The 23,448-nt window shown below is 39.9% G+C and overlaps 1 protein-coding gene across 1 annotated transcript in view; it reads left to right on the top strand.

The window, feature by feature from the left end:
- The window catches only part of slc49a4 (solute carrier family 49 member 4), a 44,155-nt gene extending 23,072 nt beyond the window's left edge, over positions 1-21,083 (top strand). Inside the window, exons 6-9 of the mRNA XM_088606122.1 lie at positions 1,900-1,967; positions 5,393-5,520; positions 8,837-9,019; positions 18,160-21,083. Coding sequence (XP_088462248.1) covers positions 1,900-1,967; positions 5,393-5,520; positions 8,837-9,019; positions 18,160-18,275 — 495 coding nt within the window. The 3' untranslated portion in view covers positions 18,276-21,083. The remainder of the gene's footprint in view (positions 1-1,899; positions 1,968-5,392; positions 5,521-8,836; positions 9,020-18,159) is intronic.
- The last annotated feature ends 2,365 nt before the right edge of the window (positions 21,084-23,448 follow it).

Below are 23,448 nucleotides of genomic sequence, written 5' to 3'. Positions count from 1 at the left end.
ACAAGTCCTGAACAATTTAGATCTTTAACAATAGGTTTAACTTGGAATAAAACAAATACTGAAATGAAAAATATCTTTAAGACCTAGGCTAACTGGAGTAGCACATGGCAGTAGTTCATGTAATTTAGGTTATAGAGTTTAAAAAACAGTACCTTTCAGGATACAGCAGACATTTATAATTGGTCAAGACCTTTTATGGAATATGTTAAATAAACTGCAGAACAAAAGAGGTCTAACATTTGGTTTCACACGAGACATGTGATGCTGTATTTTTGTGAAACAGATTAGACCTTGGCCTTGAGAAAGTCCATTTGGATCCAAACTTCATTAACAGAAGGCAAGAGAGTCTCTGAACATATGAGAGTCATTATCATTGCTCTCAGCTTCTGATTGTATGTATTATTTTGACAAAGAAACACGCCACGTCACCAGATACGGCGACTCCTGCTTAATCCAATTTAGAAAATTGCTCTCAACTGCAAGAGTGATCTGTCAAAGGCTGATTCCAAGTTTGTTTGCTTTAGGCTTAGAGTAAAGATTATAATGTTAAATAAAGGTGCTAAAAGCCCAAAGCACAGACAGTACTGGATTTAACTCTTTTTCTGTGATGACGTCTTAAAAGAATGGTTAACTTAAACACTCCTCTATAAGTGTACTTTCTGCTTAAGTACAGTATGTAGTATCCCTTCTTCACACGCTCCACTGTTTTAATCCTATCCTAATTTCATGATAACTTTGAAGTGGTTGTATAGCTCCCATTTATAAACCCAATGTGCTAAAGGCAACAAGAAATAAAATGTTAAACAGCCTTTATCAAGAAACCTGATTTAAACTGAAGTTGTCATGCAGTGAAATAGTGTATTAGCTTTTGTTTAAGCAGTAAATACTGGTATGGAGAGTTAAGGCTAACTTTGAGGAGGCCTCATAGCAATGTAGCTCCTAGATGGAAATGACTGAAATAAGTGCAGTTCTGTTTCATTGTTTACTCAGAGCTGCAGTTGCAGTATTACTCTGGCACACTCTGTGTGCTGTTTAATTTTCATTTCTCTTTGTTCAACCGTTAGTAAGTGCAGTGCAGTGTTACCCAAATGTACAGGTAGTGGACAAGAAAATGGGGACATAAAGTATATTAAAAGCAAGGGCTTCCGACAGGTGTGGCTCATGCATTAATTAAGCAAAGATGCTGGACTAGCCTGGTTGCCTGTAAGTTTGGCCAGCATGGCTACAAGAGACCTCGGTGACTTTGGAAGAGGGGTGAGTGGCGGGGCATGTTCACCATGAGCTCCACAGACCAAGACGGCTCAACCTGCTGATGTTTCATGTGATGTCAGAATAAAAATCTATGCACGTGTTGTGATATCCATGCATTATTTCAAACCGCAAGGTAACAGGGGCACACGGGCATACACGTCCCCTGCACGAGCATATTTTGTAAGTGTTATAAATTGAATTTATTTCAGTGTTCAATCTGAATCTTTAATCTTGCCTCAGATTGAAAATCGGCATAGACACAGAATGTGTAGCACAAGACTTCAGTTACTCTACAAAACTAATACCTATATAAACGATATTTTATTTTTTATTTTTCTCACATGTGAGTCCTATAAAATTGTGCAACACACTAGTTCATTGCTTCATTTCTGAAGTCAAAGTGACTGAGAGACAGTCAAAGGGCAATTTGTTTTCCAGCAGCACACAATATGAAGAAAGCTCTCTAACAATACACAGATGCATACACAGATTGATACAAGAATCAACGTTATAGGTATATTAAGAAATTAAACCTGGTTGTTTATAAACTGGGAAATGTGTACCTGCATTCTGAGGGGAGAAATTGGTATTCATTGCTTAAACAAAGGGTGTGAAGGGTCATGAGCAGCTTGTTCCTATGTTTTGTAGGTGGACGCAGGCTGGATTGGCTTTTGGTCGATTGTCGGAGGCTGTGTTGTTGGTGTAGCGATGGCAAGGTAAGCACTTTAAAACATTCTTCACCATCTCTGTGCCTGAAAGACATCCCCCTTGATGTGATAAAGAGGCTCCAAGGTTCTGAGAACAGTGTAAACAAACTTCGATGGATTTTCACACACTGATTTGAAATGAAACCCCCTGCTGTTTGAAATACCTTTGAGTGCAGCCAGAAATGATGTGACTTTTTAAAAGCAGGGAAGGGAATCTATAAGGTAATCAACTGCTATGACTTTCTTTAGAGTTGTGCAGCTCATTTTAACTGTGGTATTACACTGCTTTAGGAAAGTCTTTTGCAAAATGACTTTTTGCATTTTTCACTGATTTTTCTTCTTCATGCAGAAACACAGTTCTCTGGCAATTGTCTACTGATTTTAGGAATTATGCTTTAAGATGACTGTTTATCCTAATAGATTTGTATTCTGTAGTATGAAAAATAGCCTTTTAGCTATTAGCTATGGATATAGCGAGAGGAACAAACAGTGTTAGAGAAGAGGAAGACCTGACAATCCCTCAAGTTTGATTGGTAAATGTGATGGATTAGATACTACAGGCATCTTCTGTATAGTTTGTCTTGAGTTGCTATGAAATTATTTTTTGATGATTCTTATCAATGCAAATGAAAAATTGCAAAAAGACAAGCTTGGTGTGTTCTCACCCAGACAATACTCTTAAGGGCATTTAAGTATCACTTGCTTGTGTAGTGGATTTCAAGCAATCGCAGTTTACTTGTTAGACTTAATTAAAACTGAGCGCACAGTTCTTACATACCTGTCCACGAAATGGGCCATTCACAGGTGGCCACCTTCTTCTTCTTTGCTTTCAGCCTCTTCTGCAGGGGATTGAAATATTAGTTTCTGTTTGAATCCTTTGCTCGTCACTTAGCTAACGTGCAATTCCCCTAAATTTATTTTCCTACTGAAGTGGCATATATTGAGCAAACTCTCCTCTCAAGACAGAAGAGGATGAAATACTGTCCGTCTTTCACATGGTTGGGTAGATAGTTATATACCGTCAGTTTTAAACTGTGGAGTCCGCAAAATGAAGGATTTGTCACCTTTGATGGATGGACTTTTGTTGTTGAGCCAATTCAGCAGTTTGTAGCCAGGGCAGAATCAATGATGTCTCTTACTTTAATCTGCTGAAAGTTGTAATTAGGCAAATTAGATAATAATTCTTGTTAAATGTGATGGCTTGATAAAATGATGGGTCATTTAGTGAGTTCAGTAAAGGTGAAGAAACACATATGTTTATTGTTGACTCTGGCTTTGTGTGTGTGTCATTATTGGAAATGTGATGATGCCCTTAGTGTGGTTAGAGGTGTCCAAGGTAAACACAGTGGCACTCTCCTCACAGCAAGTCCTGTTTTTGCACGCCCTTTGGTGTTATGTGTCAGTTTGCTTGTGCTTGATGGGTTTCTCCGCTAGGTGGGCAAATGCAGTGAAAATAAGAGTCAAAAAAGAGCTGAACAATCTGCTTGTGAGAAGTGATGTCTTAATCTGTGACGCAGCACAATCTGCTTGTGAGAAGTGATGTCTTAATCTGTGACACTGCAGGATGTCTGCAGTGCAACAGATGCCTGAGTCTCATGACGCCTCACTTCTCTGTGAGGTTATTGGTAATTATTTGTTGAGCTGTTTTTTATGGTGCAGTAGATAACTGCACAGGGAATAACTTATTACCTGTGCTTTGAATTGCGATGAAACTGACTATGAATAAATGAGAATTATTAAAGGCTATGTAATCTACCTGCAAATTATTTCTAGCAGGGAACACCATTTATTTTGGAAAAAGTGCCATTTAGACTTTTTGTAGCAGTGATTAAAGTACATATTAATTCATTATAGTTTTCCTGACTCTAATAGGGACTGTCAGTCTTGTCATTGCCTTTATCCCCTCAGAGTTTTAACTGAGGACAAATTTGGTATATTCTGTCTGTCAGTTCTGTAATTGGTTGTTTTTTAATGTTTGTATTTTGCATAACTGTAATTAACTGACTGCTCGGGTCATAAAAACTGGAAACGGCTTTCTTCATTTAATTTTAGTTCATTACCTTTTAATTGATTGTAAGCTACTGAGTGAATTATTTAATATAGCAAACACATTGCTGATCAGTATTTAATTTTATGACACATTTCTCTTAATCATTTTTTTCCGACAACCCAAAACACTGGAAGATTTGATACAGGTTGCTGCAAAACAGGTAATTGTTTCATTGTGAGCACCAATTTCACTGACCTCCTAGATAAATATACAGCACTGCAGTTTGTGAGCAGTATTTGTGTTCCAATCCGCCCGAAATCCCATTTTGGCCTTTTAACACTTTCAGTTTTCTTTGGCTACAATTACCTCACTTTGCCAATGATAAAATCAGAATTAAAGTTTCTCTGAACCAGCTTCAGTTCCCTGCTACTGCCTCAGCTCAATGTATGAAATGATACCATATTGATGTCTTCTGTCACAAATGGCTTCTCTAAATGTGTCGAGGAGATTACCTTGGAACGTGCCTGTCTGTGAAAGGCTGCAACAGATGGAGAACTGTGGAACTGTTCGGCTAAAAAGGCTAGGTGACACAGTAGCCGTACTGTAGCTTCTCTGTGGTAAAACATATCAAGCTTATCCACTTCAGCCCTTCTGACAAGTCAACAAAAGTTATCCAAGGTTCGTCTTCATTTCCATGGTTGTTGTGACTGACATCAGGATGTGATCGTTGGTATCTTACATTTAATTGTTATTTTGTACTCCCAATTGTCAGTTTCATCTCTGTCTTCACTGACTGGTTTAATTGTTTTATAATTGTTTGCTGCACCTAGACTGAACCTTGTTCATTGTTACTGAGACAAATTAATTGTGTGGAAGCAGTTAACTGCTGTTACTGTATGAGACCAGACTGAGAATGACGCCATAGTGGCCAGGTATTTTTTTGAAACGGCTTAATCTACTAAATTTGATTTGGGTACATCTACCCACGAGTGTTTCTGTCATAGGAAGAATCTACGCTGTGCACTTTTAAGTATTTTAAATAATTTGCAAAAGAAGTTTTTTCTTTAGGACAGCGTGATTAAAACGTTGTGTACCGATTTGAGTTACACACTAAATCCATTTTCGTAACCTTTTGGTAGCCACCGATACAAACCTGAATGGTGTAACAGATCAGTATCACCCCGTTGGTAGAGGTAAATTACGATTAACTTATATTTTGCAATAAGAAAGTAAAAACAAATTAAGAGAATGCACCTGAAGTCCTGGCAAGTTGCTGTGTGGTGACTCTTAATCATGCATATTGCACAGGAAATTATATTTTATCAGGGGAACGTTTGGCACTGTTATTTTTTATAACATTCTTATTATTGCATTGAAATTTAATTCATAGCACAGGAGCTTCTGTGCTTCTAGCTGTGTGACTGAGCCCTGATTTCCACCTCAGGTTCGCGGACTCCATCAGAGGCATGCTGAAGCTCATACTGCTGCTGATGCTGGCCGGGGCCACGCTGGCCTCTGTGTGGTTCACCCTGACCTGCCTCACCAGCATCACACACCTCCCCTCCACAGCAGGTAATGAAGCCGCTGCAATTACTGCCTTGGTTCCCAATGACAAAATAAACACCTACACGTTTCCCTTTGTCGTTCCTCTGCTGACAACCTTGATTTGATGTCTTCAGAAACTGGACGTTAAAAATTGGCACATTACAGTTTTATTATTCTCTATTGGTCCTCCATTAATAATTTTTTTTTGCCTTACCTTTGGTGAGATTTGTGTTGCACATTATTTTACTCCTTTTTTTAATGACTGTTCTGTGTGTTATTTCAGAATAATAAAATGAGTGAGACTTTGTCAATATATTTATAATATATATATACACACTTTTTATATCATTTGTTTTGCTGCTGTTTGTTTACCCTGCAAAAAACAAGTGTACATGACTAACAGGTTAAGCTCCTATTAAACAGTCTAGATACAATATTTCTTCTAGGTTTTCACAAATATGTAGTTGTTTCTCAGGCTACGTACCGTACAAGTAGCAGACATCCAAATGTGGAGTCACTTAACAGGGTGTTTGGTCACCACATGAGGCCAGTACAACCTGTCTGGGTTGTGGCATTAGAGTCTTCCAGCACCTTGAGTTCTGCACCATTCTGCCACAAGAAAGTCAATCGACTCATACCTGCTTGACAGAGAGGGGAAATGCTGTTTCGGGTGTTGTTCTAGAATATCCATTGAATGCCCAATATCCAGTATCATGCTTATGCAGTTGGGTTCAGGTCTTAGGGCTGAGAAGGCCCTCTGACATGTGAAAAACATCAGACTCATCAAATCCCTGGGTGACCACATGTGCTGTGTGGGTGGGGGCACTGTCATCCTGGGAGACACCTCTGCAGGCTGGAACATGGGATGAAGATGATTACTGGGGATCATTAAGAAGATTAAGCTTTAGCTTTGACGTTGCCTTCTAAGAGAATCGGTGCACCCAAAACCATGCCAAAGAAATGCGACCCACAACCACCAGAACTCCCCACTTTTGGAGCCAAGAGCTCTGAAGAAATCGCATTTCTCCACCGCCTGGCAGGCCACTGCCTCCACTCTTTGTGCTTTGGGACCCACAAACGTGATGAGAGGTCTGTGCACTGCAGCGTGTCTGTGGGGTTCTTGAGAACCGGTTTTGAAGATACTGGCTGCTTGCACTCCATGTTGAAGTTGTCTTGGGAGTTGAGGTTCAGCTGATCGCCTGCACTTGGAAGTAATGTCTTGATCCCAGTGTATGCGTTTCTGCCAGCCGTTGCCTGTGCTGACGAGACCTGATAGTGGTCTGAGTTTGTCTGCAGCAAAGTTCGTCTTCTGAATGAAATTATGTTTGTGGGGAAACTAATGAAAAATTAATTAATGTAAAATTAATGAAAAAGCAACTCCAAGATAGTGCAGGCCGCTCTGTCCAGGGGAGCAATAGACTGCCCTGCTTTTTCTTTGATTTATCAATAATGTAAACTTAACGTTATGCTAGTTTTAATTTTTAATGGTTGCAAATACGTTATCAGCCTCTAATTTCTTTGCTGAAAACAAAGGAAAATGTATCCCAGGAAATTCTTAACATCTGTGTATACAGTCTTTGCAAATTCTGCCTAAGATATAAAATGTGTATTTTCAACGTGATAACTTCTGTACACTTTGTGACAAAATAGCAGAACGAGTAAGATCTTGTTTTACATATGTCATCTTGCTTTTATTCGGTAGTCTTCTTGTCCTTCAGAGGAGATTTTCTGTTGTCTTAGAGAGTGAATTTTACATTTTGTTAAGAACCAGTTTCAGTGTGCAGCAATTTCTTTTTAATCAAGAACAACTGGCTTTCTGCGAGAAATAAAATGACCCACTGTGATAACTGATAACAGACTGACAGTTTTACTCTGTGATTTACTCACCAAGCGCTGATTGATTTTAACAGTTAGATTTTGAACCAAAGATTGATTTAAGTTTCACTTTTTAATATTCGGGGTGCCTTCTGAATCATGTAAATAATGTTCAGAAGTGGCTTTAAGCAATGTTTAATTCATTCTTCTGACTTAAACTCTATAGAGAGACTAATGCTGTGGTCTTTGAAAGGTGCATATTTTTGCTTCTGTGGTATTTCAGCCTTGTCACAAGTATCTTGATGTGCAGAGCTATCCATTTTTCAGAACTCCTTACTCCAGGATCCTCTCTCTGAAGCCATTTGATTAAAAGATGTGTCAGCTAATAGTCTGAGTTCATTTAACCGCATCTTGAAGAGTAAGCAGTACATTTTTTGGATTCAGATGTCCCTTTCAAATCACAGTCAGTCGACACTAAGCTCATAAAAGTTCAAATAAATGTGTCGTACAGTTAAAGACCCACACAGTGTCCAATTCACAAATGGTGGTATGTTTGCATACCCTCATTTAATTTATTAAAAGAACATACCCAAAGAATACTTACCACTGTATATAATAGTAATAGGGCGGAGCGGTGGCTCTGTGGCTCAGGATCTGCGCCTGTGACTGGAAGGTTGCCGGTTCAAATCCCGCGGCCGGCAGAGGAATCCTACTCCGTTGGGCCCCTGAGCAAGGCCCTTAACCCCAACTGCTCCAGGGGCGCTGTACAATGGCTGACCCTGCGCTCTGACCCCAAGCTTCTCTCCCTGTCTGTGTGTCTGTGTCTCCATGGAGAAAAGCTGGGGTATGCGAAAAGACGAATTCCTAATGCAAGAAATTGTATAGGGCTAATAAAGAAACATTATTACATTATTATTATTAATAGGAGGTCTGCTGCCTCATAGCTCTTGGGTCCTGGGTGCGATTCAGGCCTGGAGCATCTTCTATGTGGATTTTGTCTGTCGGCTTCATTAGTGTGGGTTTCCACCATCCTCTCAAAGACATCTTGGCTCTGAATCGTCCCCCCTGTGTGTGTCTCAAGCCTCTGCCTTGTGCCCTGGGCATCTTTCTGGGCTTTGAATGGCCATGACCCTGACCAGGAATAGCCAGCTCCCTGTTAAAGGATTTATGGATAATTTCACTTCTTATCTCTTGGAGAGTGTGCCCTTTATGAATACTTACATTAAAGGTTATTTATTTCATTTCACAATGATGATCACATTTTATGGCCCAACTTTTTCAGTCTTTTATATTATGAGGTCTGTAAGAAAGAAAACTAGGTTTGTTGGTTATATCCCCTTGGCTTCAGCTGGAGGAATACACTCTCCACATAGGCTCCATGGAGAAAGCTGTAAGGGCGATGGTCTATTTTTTATTTTTTATTTTTACAGAATTTCCAAAAAGGTCTTTGTTGAGTTTTATTATTGAACTCAAGTCCTGATTATTGTCCTTACAATACCAGTGATCACTTTTTTTTTTCTTTCCACAGCTACTTTGTATACCTCCTGTATTCTTGTGGGAATATTCATTAACAGCAGCGTGCCAATATTCTTCGAGCTCCTCATGGAGACGGTGTACCCTGTCCCCGAGGGCATCACCTGTGGCTTAGTCACTTTCTTAACCAACCTCTTCATGGGAATATTGATGTTCATCTTGACGGTGTACTCCAAAGGTAAGTAGCAACATAATAATTAGCACTGTTTTTCTCCTCGATTGAAGTGGATTCCTTACCTGCATAGGAATTAAAATGAACCCCAGTGCACATTTGTTTCACGTATACAGTAGAACCACATGAGTGGAGGTAGGGGAATTGGTCATTTGCTTTTCTTGCTTGTAGAAATCCTATTGAAGCTTTAAGACTAAATATCTACATGTTAATGTGCTGTCTGTAGTTGCAGACAGAAGCCTTGGCATCCTTCATCTTAATGTAGTTCACTCTTTCATGGAATGGAGTTTTGTCATCAGCAGTATATTCTTAATACGCATTCATCCTCTTGAGCAGCTACAGAACCTACACGTTCGTTAGGTGTTGCCCAGAGTTGTGTTTGTATTTGGACACCTTCCAATGGTGTGTTTTGATGTAGTAGCTGGAAGTGACAAAAGGTCAAGAAAGATATCAGACAACTTGTGGCCCAGCAGAACATCTTGTGTGTCTAGAGGCTTCAGTAGGGCTTACTGGATTAAACACCGTGTTCATCTAAATTCTGCTGTGGTTCTACAGACACTGCACCGGTATGTGATTAGGTCTCAAGACGCTTCACAAGAGTGGGTTTTTAAAGAATGCATAGGCATGCAGACCTTTGGCCCATTAATGCGAACCCCTAATAATGATTGCATTTACACCATCTCTAAGTATCCCACGATGGACTCGATAAAACACAGGCTCCTTCTAGCTGTTCGGTTTTGCTCTTCCTTGTCATTAATATTCTCCAGCTGTGTGTTTAAGATGAACAATTGTTTAGCACTTTTTCAGAGGAACATTTTTCGTGGTTACAAAAAATGAGATTAATTACTTAAGGTGATATGGAAACACAAAGGGTGGGGCGGTGGCTCTGTGGCTCAGGATCTGCGCCTGTGGCTGGAAGGTTGCCGGTTCAAATCCCACGGCCGGCAGAGGAATCCTACTCCGTTGGTCCCCTGAGCAAGGCCCTTAACCCATGCTGCTCCAGCGGCGCTGTACAATGGCTGACCCTGCGCTCTGACCCCCAGCTTCTCTCTCCCTGTCTGTGTGTCTCATGGAGAGCAAGCTGGGGTATGTGAAAAAAGACGAATTCCTAATGCAAGAAATTGTATATGGGCGATAAAGTGATCTTAAACCCATTCAATTATCAGCTTTATGTAACAGAACTCAAATACCATAGTTGGAAAAAAATTGAAATACTAATTTTGTCAAAATTTGAACGTACTGCATCAATTTAATTTTTGGCTGACCTGATATTATGCTCGTTTGTTACTGGATTACAGAATGTTGATTGAAACTGTTTTGTCCTTCAGTGAGGCAGCGCTATGTTCCCATAATCTCTAATACTTTTGTTATGCATGGAACATTTAGAAAAAATATCAAGTCTTCCAGCCACAGTGCTTAAACCTGGAATTTAACCAGAAAGCAAAATGGTTACTTAAAATATGTTTACATTCATCCCAAATTAAAAGTGAGCTTTTCTTCTCTAAGCCTTGTGTACAGTTCTCAAGTAGTTTTCAGAAACTCTTCCGATTCTCCCTCATTAAAAGTAATATCTAGCTACACAGCTCCTCACCAAACCTTTATTTTTTAAACTAATAACCAGTTTGGGAAAGGATTACCGAGTGTTATCAATGTTTGTATGCTCAAATTCTCCTGACTATTCAATCACAGTGTTAGATTATTAGGATTTCTTTGTTATGTTTGCATATTATTCCCAGTTTATGAAATACATGTAAGCGTTTATCAGCTAACCTAAATGGTGAGTAGAATGTATTGAATTGGCTGTACTGGAAAACTCCCCAGAAAGGGCTCTGGCATGTTTTCAGTTTTACACTGTGCCCTAAAGAAGATTAAAATGGGATGAGTGAGCTTAGTAGAGCTTAGTCTTGGATTTGAAATCTGATTTTGTTACAAGCTTGAAAGTGCTTTATTGTGCACTGCAAGTCACTGTGACTGTCTCTCTGTAGCTGTTTCTCTGTCTCTCCCTTTGTTGTTTCCCTCTAAACATACTTTGCCTAATTAAGACAGAAGGACTGTACCTCCCTATCAGGTGAACTTGCATAAGGGACTGATCAACTTGGGGCTTTGGAACAACAGACAGAAATGGTCTCCCTTCACCCCTGAGAGTAACCTGTCCCCGAAGTAGTGGCGGACAAGCACATCCGCTATAGAATTATTCACCTTTCAGCACGTCTTATCAAGCCATGGTTGAAACCCCACAATCTGAATGAATAGATGGGCATGTCACCAGTGACCTTGGTGTTAAGAGTACTTCCCAGCTGTGAAAGGTCTTATATTTCATTCTGGGTAATCCTCCCACCAAACCTTCTGAGCTTCATTGCTGGCCTGACACGGTCTCTGAATAATCACACTTTAATTCCCCAGGTTTCCTCCAGCAACTATCAGGCCATGTGGGAAAACTTCCTAGGAGGTAGAGTCATTGAACAGATTATTGTTGCGGGCTGCCCTGATCCTGTGACCTTTGAACTCTCAGAAATGAAGGTTCCTGTCCTCTGGGGCCAGAGGTCAGTCCTGTATACACAGAGCCGCTAAGACACAGGGCCATTGCAACTGAAGTTAGTTGGGGTATTCATCTCCTTCCAATTGTCCTGAAAGAGATGTGTGTCAGAAAGTGCCAATGCCACAATAGTCCAGTGTCACCTTTTGCAAGGTCATGATACAGCTGTTACAGTTGGCACATGTTGCTTTAACACATTCCTTTAACATAGAGGTGAATGAAGCAATCTGCATTATAAAGGGGACTCCAATCTGTTTGATTGAAGAAATGGCCAAACAGTAACAAATTCTTTTCCCCCAAGCATCCTTTGCAGGCCTCTGCCATTGCACTCGGCACTGCATTATTTAGAGATGAACTGATTAAACCATGCTAACATATCTGTACACCATCATTCATGAAACTGGTATCATTGTTTTGTTTTATTAAAATCTGTTTTTGTGGGGTTTTCCTGGTTTGGTTTGGGTGGGTTACAGTTTAAAGGCTAAAACAGTCCCCTGGATGTCAGATTATTTGATAGCTTTTGACCCGACTCTGGAGCACACACACACATTTTATTAAGAATCAAAATTCAGAATTGCCAATTGTGTTTTTTTCTCAGATTGGCGCAACATACCCCATGCCTGCACACAGGGGAATAGGGAGTTCTGGACGGACTCCTCTGGCATGTACACCTTCCAGCCGCTTTCATTTTAACACCTTATAGGCAACAGTTGCATGCAGGATGCTGAATGCTGACTGGCATAAAGGCAAGACCCTCACAGACGGCTCCGCAAGGCTCAGAAAAAGAGAGATCACTTTATTGGCCATATACAATTTCTTGCATTAGAAATGTGTCTCCATGAGACACACAGACAGGGAGAGAGAAGCTTGGGGGTCAGAGCACAGGGTCATCCATTAATACGGCCCCCCTGAAGCAGCTGGGGTGAAGGGCCTTGCTCGGGGGCCCAACAGAGTAGGATTCCTCTGCCGGCCGCGGGATTTGAACCGGCAACCTTCCAGCCACAGGCGCAGATCCTGAGCCACAGAAGTGGTCGCTGTGTTTGCGGAGAGCTGAGAGAGTCTAGGGTGACTGTCCTCATCCTTCCCTCAGCGGTGCTCAGCCAGTTCTTGCTGCCAATTGGGGAGTCTTGCTCACAATCAGCTAGTGACATGACTCGAACCTGGGACCATGGACCATTCGAGTCAGTTGGGGGGGCCCCCGAAAACCCATTCTCATGTGCGAGTGGATTTCGGGAGAATCCTACAATGTACTGTGAAACCAAAATCAGTGCAGTACCTCCTTTCGGTCGCATTTCCCAGGGCAGAGCTGCGTTTGTGGCTTCAGTAGAATTCTGAATGCTCTGTATGAAATCATACTACTGTCTGAAAATAGTGTCGTCTTTTTTGCTTTAGGTACCCCAGTTACAAATGCATAAGTTGGATTCTTACAGCACTTTGACTTTCATATTTAGCAGAGTGTGGTGTTGGTCTACATGGGACAGGATTTGAGTTAACAACAGCTGATGTTCTGAAAGTGGTCTGATTCATGGGTCCCTAATGTCTGTTGAGGTCTGTGAATACGAGACGCTAAAATAGTAATTTACACAGAGTTTGCCCAGACACTGAACATACGCACGGTGTAATGACCCCTTTGCTGTTTTCTACTGATGTGATTTTCTAAGCAGTACAGAGTGTTTTTAGAAAGCAGTTTAGATTTGGGCTTTTGCCAGATTTTTTTAACTAAAGAAAATGTTCAATTTCTGTACTTTTTAATATCCCTTTAGAAAAGGAAAATGGAAAGACTGACATTAAGCACAGCTTTCACCTGGACATGGAGCTGAGGACAATTAACATTAATTGCAGCAATGAACTATTTTCTTTAGACACCTCACCTCTCACCTTAAAATAATTTTATCACCTTTGAGAGCAGTTGCTATTATTAGCTCTTAACAGTGCTGTCCAGGGTGTAATAAAAGGTATCAGATTTAATGCATTTATGTGTCCAAATGCATCACATTGGGAGCCACACTTATAGTGTTTATTCAGGCTGCCTGCTTTGTCCATGAGCTTCCAGGCATAATAAAATGTAGGTTTTATATTGTCACTCTCACGACAGCCCTTTCATAACTCTGGGCTGCTTTTTGAATAAATTGAAAATTTAAATGGTAATGCCTCCAAAGACAGTTGCAATTGATTCTTAAAACGTATTCACAGTTTGATAGCAGATAACGGAAACCATTGGAACAATTTCAGATGACAACTGTGTAAATCAGCAAGTGACAAGTACAAAATAATCTGTCCGATATAATTATTTGTGTTTTTCTTAAGGACAGGCACCGAGCAATTTGTTGAATGCATTTAGGATTTCATTTATGTAAATGATTCTTTAATTGTTTTTGCCCAAACTTTTTTGCCTCTTTTTATGAACAAATTTTACTCCGTTACCTTTTGTAACGTGCCGTTTGACTATTTAGAGAAGTATAAAACCGGAGAGATTCCTCTATGGCTGTGGATTGAACCCTGGCCAGGACAGTGCATGCTTAAAAAGGTTTAAACCCTTGGAGTCTCATTTGTGAGGCTCTTTTTTGTTGTTCTTTCGACCCCAAGTTCCTACTGGAGCTGTTTTTCAACTTTTGCCCCCATGAATTATGGATTTCCCCAGACAGCATGGCGGGCAAACTTTTAATCTGATCGCCCAGGCATGGGGCGCACGAGACGGTTTTTAGTATTCTGTAGCAACGCCATGCCCAGTCACGTCAGTATCTCCATTTAAATTGATGCGATTTGAGCACACATACGGCAAAGACAAAGCACCAAGATAAACAGAACTCCATTAACCCGCTTTCACGCTTTAAAATGCTGAATGGATTATTGAACATTGATTAATGGTTTGGATTTTGAGCTATCATAATGTAAGTCCTCCCTGACTGTGATTTATAAATGTGAATTTGAGGACCCTTTGGAAGAATTCACTTCTCTTGCCAATTGTGTAAAACTATTATCGTAGAATTATAAATCCTCGATTTATCACATTTCATTGTATGCAGAACATTGCAAATCGATCCACTAAAACCACGTTCTGCACGTCTAACCCTGTTGCATGTTGCATGCATTCCTGGTTCCCTTGGTGCAAAAAAGGCTATTGAGTTATTGTACTATTGAATTGTGAAATCTAAAATAAAATTTCTTTGGAACTAATTAGGAATTTTTGCTTGACAGTCCATGCATCAGAATAATTAGCCTGTATTAGAATCCATTCTGTTGGATATGTGGCTTTTTTATGATTTGAATGTTTAATTATCATCTGCAGACTTAAAGTTCTTATGGCTACCTATTGACATCATTGATAACATCAATAAACTTCTGAGTTCCCTTCTTTTACAGTGAAATCCAGTGTCCCTTGCTTGTTTTTTCAATTCTGGCTTGCAGTTTTTAATGATTCTGAAATATGCTAATGTGTTGAGTCCGCAGCTCTGCTTCAACACGCTGTGTGAAGCAGATTTCCCTGGCTCAGATCTCGGACGGCTCCATTTCGACAGTTTTTATAGGTCTTGAATCAATGGCTAAAGATTATATTTATCTTTACTACTTAAGCCGATATTTTGTTCTTCGAAGCAATTAAGAGATGTTCTGCAGTGAAGCTGAAAAAAACCTCGTAGCTCTACAGGACCAGGGTTGGGGAACTCTGGACTGAAGGCTGTGTTTCCATTAGCCTTTGACCTTTCTTTCGCTGATACGCAATATCTGAAACAAAATTGAAAGAGGTGACCTGCCAGGTGGCACTACTAAAGCAATCTAAATCTTTAAGATTTGATTTTTACTTCTTTTAAAAAAAGACAATGTAATTGTCACACGTTCTATTTTTAAAACTGCCATTGGTATATACTGTATGTATGTTTTGATATGTATATAGCAGTGCTATATACTGTGCAAAAAAAAAACTATAGTTCATCAGACCTACATCTTCTAACAGAATTTCTTTTATTCAGCATTCCTTGCAAAAAAGAGCTATCCTCTTCTCATTAGTAGCCGTGCTTCCGTTCCTGTGCACCCTACGCATATGCTTAAAGGCAGAGTCTGTCAGGTGATCACAGAGGCTGATTAAGCTCGATGTACATTATGTGTGGAAAAGATGCTGTCTAAAGTAGATTAAGCAGACAGGCTTTGACAGCTTGGATCGAATGTTACCCTGGAAATTATAGACTTTTTTTCCCCAAGTCTTTCATTGAAGGTATAACAATGTTTCATTAGAAATTTATGGTATATGATTGCAGCAAACACCTGGCTGTGTGCCATGAAGAAAATGCAGCAGGGATGTAATGAAAGCCTGAGTATCTGTGGAGGGAAAAGCTCATTCTTGATATGCTTTTCTGAAGTTTGCTGTTCTCTGTGTGTTTGTGAACAGCAGCTACAGTATATTCTTCCAGCAGTCCAGGGGGTGAGAGTAATGTCTGCTGAGATTATAAGGATATTTTGTACTGGGATGGGGAACATAAAGGTTTGCATAGACCTTATTAGCCTCTGTAGTGCAGCTCAATATATTCATTATTCACACATCTCATCACCACAGGTGTTTGCTCCTTGCACAGTATTTGTGCTTTTTTCGTACTTCCTAATTATTTTTGTTGTATAGCTACCCAGTCTTGCCTATTTTGTGGGAATACAAAAGTGTGTTTCCATGTCTCCTGGCTCACAGCGCCAAGGCCTGCAGCTGCATGGTGGGGGGAAATCAGGAAATGTAGAGGAGCTTCAAGCCACTAGACTTTTGACAAATCACAGAGCATGCAGCAGCCACATACTAGAGGTTTGCGACTGAAGATCGGAGAGAAGGCGCATCTCTCGCCAGCAGCACTGCGACCCTGCAGGCACCTGGGAGACCACAGGGGGCTCTGTGCTGGGTGAGGCCAAGACAGGCCCTTCGGACTGATCCCACCCTACCCAGCATCAGCGCTTGGGGAATCCCAGTGACAGTCAGCTAGTGACATGACTCGGGCTCGAACCTGCAACCCTTTTCATCATTCTCCCCAACCTACGCCCAGTTAAGGTGTTCTCCAGAGTGCAGGAACAAACAGGACCTGGCCCTGTGTTTTCCAAACACGCTGGGGGCAAAAAATGAAATGCTTGAGAGATTGCAGCAACCAAGGGCACAGTGCAGTTGCACTTTTTGCACAAAGCTCGGGCTGAGTTAGGTTTATGATAAAGGTTTACTGTGAAATCCCAGTAGACATACAGTAAGGAGCCTGTGGGCAGAGAAGAGTATAAATCCACTGTGAATTCCAGTCCCCTATTAAGTAAATTGATCCAGCCATACAGCTCTCTTTAATTGTGCTTCCCAGTGGATTTTGAAAAGATTTGGCATGCATCCTCATGTACATGAGCGCATGCCAGATCAACAATAAACAGAGAGCTAAAAAGCAATTAAAGGCGGCTTTTACCGAGTAAAAAAGAGCACAATGCTTCCTTAATGAATTGATTATATTTCTTAGAAATTTATTGACTTTGATTATTGGTCCATGACTCAAGTCAAGATGAAGACATATTAAAGAAGTCATTATTTCTTTTTATTCCCATTATAGTTTAGAAAGTAAAGGACTCATTCTCTTCCATCCTCTCCCTTAGACAATTAACTTGTTGATTTACAGCATGCAGGTAATCAGAGCATCTTGTCTTATGTTTGTTTCTTTTGAAAGGTTTACCTTGAATGTGAGGCACAAGTCACAGGCTAGAAGTGTATGAGTTACCACTGTAAGCAGTTCACACAATTCAATCTGCAATGCTTGCTTTGCGCCAGGTTGCAGATGCTGTCTTGTGGGATTCTGTCTCTTTCCTCTCATAGAGTCAGGATAAGCATGTGCCTGTTCATAAGTTTGTCATCCCGGCTCATCCCACAAATGTTCAAAACTCAGAGCGTATGACATCCACAACATAACAGCCACATTCTCATCTCGCAAGAAAGCACAGGGTTATGTGAGCAAAGGACATGTGTTGTCCTGCTGGAACAGGACCTTGTCAGGTCAGTAAGCGCTTGTGTGAAGGTTATTAGTGATGTCCCGGGATGTGATCAGTGAAGCACTGTGTGGAGAGGTTGTCATCAATCACCAGACGTGATTCTGTAGTTGCTAGACACTCCTGCCCAGCCCATGTAATGTGGACCTACCCATCAATTGATGGTTGTGTTGAACACAACAATTACTGTATTGTTCTGCATGTCTGTGCTGCATTGGCTGACGTCCATCAGGGTGCTCTCCACAATACCCTAATTCATTGGCTTTCTGTCCTAATAGTCACAAAGCTTGACATTCAGCAGATTAAATCACCCCATTACCTGTGCCCGCTGATCTCTCATTAATGAGATACGTGAGTGTAGTGCTCACGTAAGTAGTCATGGTCAGTCACGAATGATGAGATAATCCAAAAAATTAAAATATCCAAAATCTATATACTGTATTGTGTTTTTCTTAAAACATATGTGCATTGAGTGATAAATGTATTTTAATGGTATTTGAGATTAAAATGTAGTGAATTTGTTAAAATGGCAAGGCTGATAAATGTCCTTAAAGGCTGTAGCTGCTATCTCATTTGAACAGACAGGCTCTTTACAAAATATCGTCTTTGCTGCTTTGTTTTTCAGACTTGTCTTGGCTGAACTGGTGTCTGACGGGGTCCTGTGTTTTCAGCCTCCTCCTCATACTGTTCTTCAGGGAATCGTATGACCGTCTGTATTTGGATGTCTTTGTCTCTGTTTAGTGGATGGCAGAGTGCACATTTTAAAAAAGGACTGCAGATTTTTAATTTCAAACTTTTACCCTGGATTGCACATTGAAGATGCAAGAAGTAGACCGAGAAAATCCCTTTTACTAAACAGAATTTTATCTATCTATGATATATAATATCTATATAATGTTTTTCTAGGTTTGCATTGCTAAAAATGTTAACAGTTTTGTTTTTAATTTAGGGGTGTTTGACATCAGAAGCTTACCTGGAAAATACAATGTTTACACTTTCATTTATATTATGTGTAAATGTGTGGAAATAGTTGTTACCGATGCTTCATAACTTCTTAATTGCTTCTTTGGTGAATAACGGAATAAGATTTTTAAAAAACACTAACACTGTAAACTTCTTCACTTTGACATAAGGGATCTGGCAAGTTGTTTGTACTTTTTTTATTTACAGGAAAATGACTTGGAAAAAAGAAGGTTTTTCAAGTCCACCCACACTCACTGTGTGTTTCATTGTGATGCGGAAGGTTATCATTCATACATACTGTACATAGGAGGAAGCGACTGTTTATTGTGATGCTCTCAGTTTTGCCTTTAAATGAATCATGAAATTGCATTTATAAGAGCAAAGATGATCTTTTGCCATTTAGAAAACTGGATGTCTTAAACCTGCTTTCCCCACCTGAAGACTTTATTTCAGTAATACGAATAGTTCTTTTATATCACTCTTTCTGTTTTTGCACAGTCTTGGTAATCCATTGATATACAAACCACTCTTTGACAAGTTCCACTGCTGTACGTTTTCAATCGGTGAGTGGAGTCAGGAGACCCACTGCAGGAGGTACGGGTTAGATTCTTAAAAATTCAGATATCACAGATCTGTCAGCTCTTGTTTTTTCTGCAGTCTGTGTATTGAGATGTAGCACAAAGCACAGATTTCACAGTGAGATTTGCGGAAAAAATCAGGGCAGTGACAATGGTTAGATACAGTTGGGTTGCAAGATGCAAAGTGAATGGTTGTTGATTGGAATTCCAGTATAATTAAATTCAAAACCTGTGAAAGCTCTGAGATTCATATCTAGGTTTTCTGACAACATCTGTGATGCTGTTTAAAACCTAGAGGTGCATTTTACAGTTTACTTTCTGATGTCAGTTTCCAGTGAAAATAGGGAAAAAAATAGGACTGAAAAGGTTAGTTTTGTTGGATTCTTAAAAACCAGTGTACTTTACGTAAAATGACTACCTCTTCAGAGCCCATTGGTCTCCATATCCTTTAAAGAAGGTGAGTGAGATGGGTCTATTACATTCTCATGAACAGTGTTAGAATGTAATACATTGCATATACCAGCAGAGGGTTCTGCTCTGAAAATATGCCATATATTTGTCAGCTGCATTAAAATTACTTGTTTTGAGATCAGAGAAAAGTTACTGTGTATTGCATCCATAGGCATTAACATCTGCTATAGCTGTCATAATACTGATTTGGAGCTGATCAAACTTAATTTTTAAGTGTATGTGTATTAACTTGAGTTCTACCTCCACTAAATTGACACAGTTAAGAGTTTATGTATACATGCAGATATCACAGACACAATCTTTAGATTGCACATGCATGTTATGTCACAGGCAGAATAATAAAATACATTGTGTATTTCAGAAACAGAACATGTGAAGCCACTACAGTTTGCAGTAGATTAAATCTAAGCTGGCAGGGATATTGAGGACAAAGGTCCTTTGCAATTGATAGGAGCTGCCTTGGCAGATACAGCAAATAGTTGATGCTGACAATGTCAAATGATTTAATGGTGCCGGATCTATTCCTGACTTGCACTCTAGTCTCAAAAGTGAACTGTTTAGTTGATTAACAGCTGGAGCCATAGAAATTTATCCCCTGGGCTGCCTTGTTCTGTCAGAGAAGATCATTTAAAAGGCAGATTCATTCATTGCCCTCAGATATCATTGTGAGTTACAGTTCAGTAGTGCTAAAGACAATTGTGAAAGATTTTGAATTATAGTTTTCATCCCAGAGTTTCCAAATGCATGACTTTTTTTGAATTGCATATGTGCAGATTTCATATGTTACAGGATTAAATTATTTTGCCTTAACCATGACCTGTGCATTCATTCCTTACACTATGATAAAGCAGTATGCCGTGCAGTGTGGACTTGCACTGATTAGTCCTGCCATCTCACTACAGTGAGAATTGAGACAGAACATAACTCTGAGAGGAAGCTCCAGGTGGCTGTGGCACATAGTCAACCTTTCACAACAGCTGTAATTCTCAATTGTAAAAACACTCACATTTTGCTGCAATATTGTTAAATATAATTTCTGATGTGTTCACTAAATACTGTATATCTTTACCTGTATCAGGACATTAGAGTCTTTATTATTTTAGAGTTTGTAGATTGTCAAGCTAATTTCACATTTGCTTTTATAAAATCTAACTCTCCTTGTCTGTCTCTGTGCATATATATGTGTGTGTGTGTACACAAGGAGTAATTACTATGGAGTTTCTTGTTGAAGAACCTTTTTTGTTACAAAATGCAAACAAAAACCCTACCCTGTTGTGTACCTCACTGTCTCCAGATGTTGCATTGTGGTACAAACCATGAAGCTTTTTAAAAATATTTTAAACCCCTAAGTGCAATAAACAGTTGCTTCACAGCTGCAGATGAGGTAATAATCTTCTTTAATTTATTTTATTGTACCAGTGTTTGTCTAGTTAATTTACTCTTGTAGTCACAGGGTTGTTATTTTAAAGATGTTTTGTTATTTTAAAGATGTATTGTTAACAAAAATGGCTGTTTTAATAAAGGGAATAAGAAATTACTGTGCTTTTGTTTCACTATTCATAGAAAAGGATAAAGGAAGGCTCTGCTGTGAAAAATTGGTGTAACATCTCCTAGGTTACAAAGGGTAATTCAGAGCAATCTCTTGGATAAACTGGATATTTCTGAATCAAATCAAATCAAAGTTTATTTATCAACTGCACAACAATACAGCGTGCAGCAGTATTTGCTGGCAATTAAATGTCTTTTCTGCGAACTCACAGAAATCACAAAATTAAGGTTATGAAAATAAGGTTACATGTAATAGAAATTGAATAAAGCTCAATATGAATAGAGCTGCTACAGTATGTGTCCGTGGTGTAGGCAATATATACATGTAGTGCAGTTATGCTGAATATAGTGAGAATTGCGTGTCCATGTAGCCACTACAGGTGATTTGCTGAAGGAGCTACAGGTTGGCTATTTAGCAGTCTTATTGCCTGGAGGTAGAAGCTGTTCCATAGTCTGTTGGACTTTGACCGAATGCTTCGGTACCGTTTACCAGACGGTAGGAGGGAAAACAGTTTGTGACTGGGATGACTGGGGTCCTTGAGAATGAACCTGGCCTTCTTAAGACATCTAGCTGAGTAGATATCCTGGATGTTTTGTTCAAAGAACTGTGTTTTCTTGCTTGTTGTCCCCACGTCTTTTCCCCATGTTCTCGAGCTTCGCTCTCATGACTTGATCAGTTTTCCCGTTTGGGAGCTGTACCATACAGCGCCGATTCTCCATCAGTCCTGTGCAAAAGCACGTCTGTCCGAGACCAGAAAGAACCTCTGTGCCTGGATTAAGGTGCTTCTGAGGTAAGTTTGTCATTGAGATATTACCGCCATTATGCCCCTCCTCTTTGACAGCTTCGAACAGCCGGATACTTCTCTGACGACAGGGCTTACTTTTCCTAAAGGTAAAAGCTCGATTTCAAATGCAGGTTGTATGCTAAATTGTTGAACAAAAAATTCAGTTTTTGGTTTTTGTTTCAGATAAAATATGCAAGCATTGAATTATGTGTGATACAAAGTGACTATTTGGGATTATGTTCACCTACGGAAAGATTACCTATGCCAATTGTTGCTTCTGATGAACAAGTGAAAGAATTTCTGTTAACAAATACACCTATCTTTGTTCCAAACAGCTGTTGCCTGGAGAATGCAGCTTACATAAAAACAAGTTTTCATTTAGCGATACGTAATTGTACTGTGCAAATTCTGTTTAGCTTTGTTTTCTGAGAAATCCTTTTTGTTCTTACGGTTACATGAAAATGCAAGATCCTGCTGTAGATCCGTTCGGCTTTCAGGCCAGTCAGTGCTTTCAAGCGTTTTTTTTCTTTTCTACCTTTCAATCTTAAATCTTTTTCTCTTGTATCAATAGATGAATGCCAGGGGCTGAAGAGCTCCTGCCAGTCTCCTTAAAGGATGGATATTCCACCTGGAAATGCAAATTTGCCAAAAGGGTCTTTTTTAACATTAAGGTAACGGATAATTTGCCCATGGTAGGCATGAAATAAATGTGCCTAGGTTATAAGACACAGCCTGTTTAGCGTGGCCCCACAGATAAGAGGTGACTGGCTTCACAGCAGGTGACTCAGGATCAGGGAAAACTGAGGTACTTGATGGCTACCCAACGAATACCACAGGTACCAGATGAGAATTTTTTTTTGTTAAAAGTAGTCTTTCACTGTCTTTTTTTGAGAAACCTCCCCTTCTCCACTATAAAATGCATGAACCCCCTAATAAGTCCCCTTTCCCTCAGTCCAACGGACAAAACAACGTATGCATGCAATTCTTTCACAGCGAAATACATAGTATTAATGTCAATGATCTCGCCACCACCCAGCATGGCAGCCATGCCCTCTTCCTGCTTTCACAGATGAGTTCTCTCATTCCTCTGCTCTTGATGCTGCCCGTGTCACTGAGTTGGCAGTTAAATTGAGACCTGTCATTGTGCGGGGACTCTATCCCTCAGCCCTTTCTCAAATCCAGCTTCTGAGCCGTGTATCCATGTGTTCCTCTCTTAATCAAACTTGATATTGGGTCTTGTTCCTGATGTAAGGAAAATTTGAAAAGAACTTGACCAGGACCCAAAGCGCTGAAGTACTGTCCTATTTCTAATTGTTATTTTTCTCTCAAATACCCAAGAACAGGTGAAGGCAGCTCAATTACAATCTCACCTTGCATCTAAGGTGCTTTTTAATCCTGTTCATTTGGGGCTTCTACAGCTCTAGGACCTTGTTATGGGACTTAATGATTTGCTGATGGATTCTGATTCCATAATACTTCATGTTTTGTCCTTCACGATTGAAGTGTTGCTGTTGACACTGTCAATACCAACATCTTACTAGATCACATGGAAAAATAGCTAGAGATCAC

The sequence above is a fragment of the Lepisosteus platostomus genome, chromosome 14 (genome assembly GCF_059453375.1).
Source record: "Lepisosteus platostomus isolate fLepPlt1 chromosome 14, fLepPlt1.hap1, whole genome shotgun sequence".
NCBI classification, from domain to species: domain Eukaryota; kingdom Metazoa; phylum Chordata; class Actinopteri; order Semionotiformes; family Lepisosteidae; genus Lepisosteus; species Lepisosteus platostomus.
The sequence above is the reverse complement of the archived record's forward strand: the minus strand, read 5'-3'. Positions and strand labels throughout refer to the sequence as shown.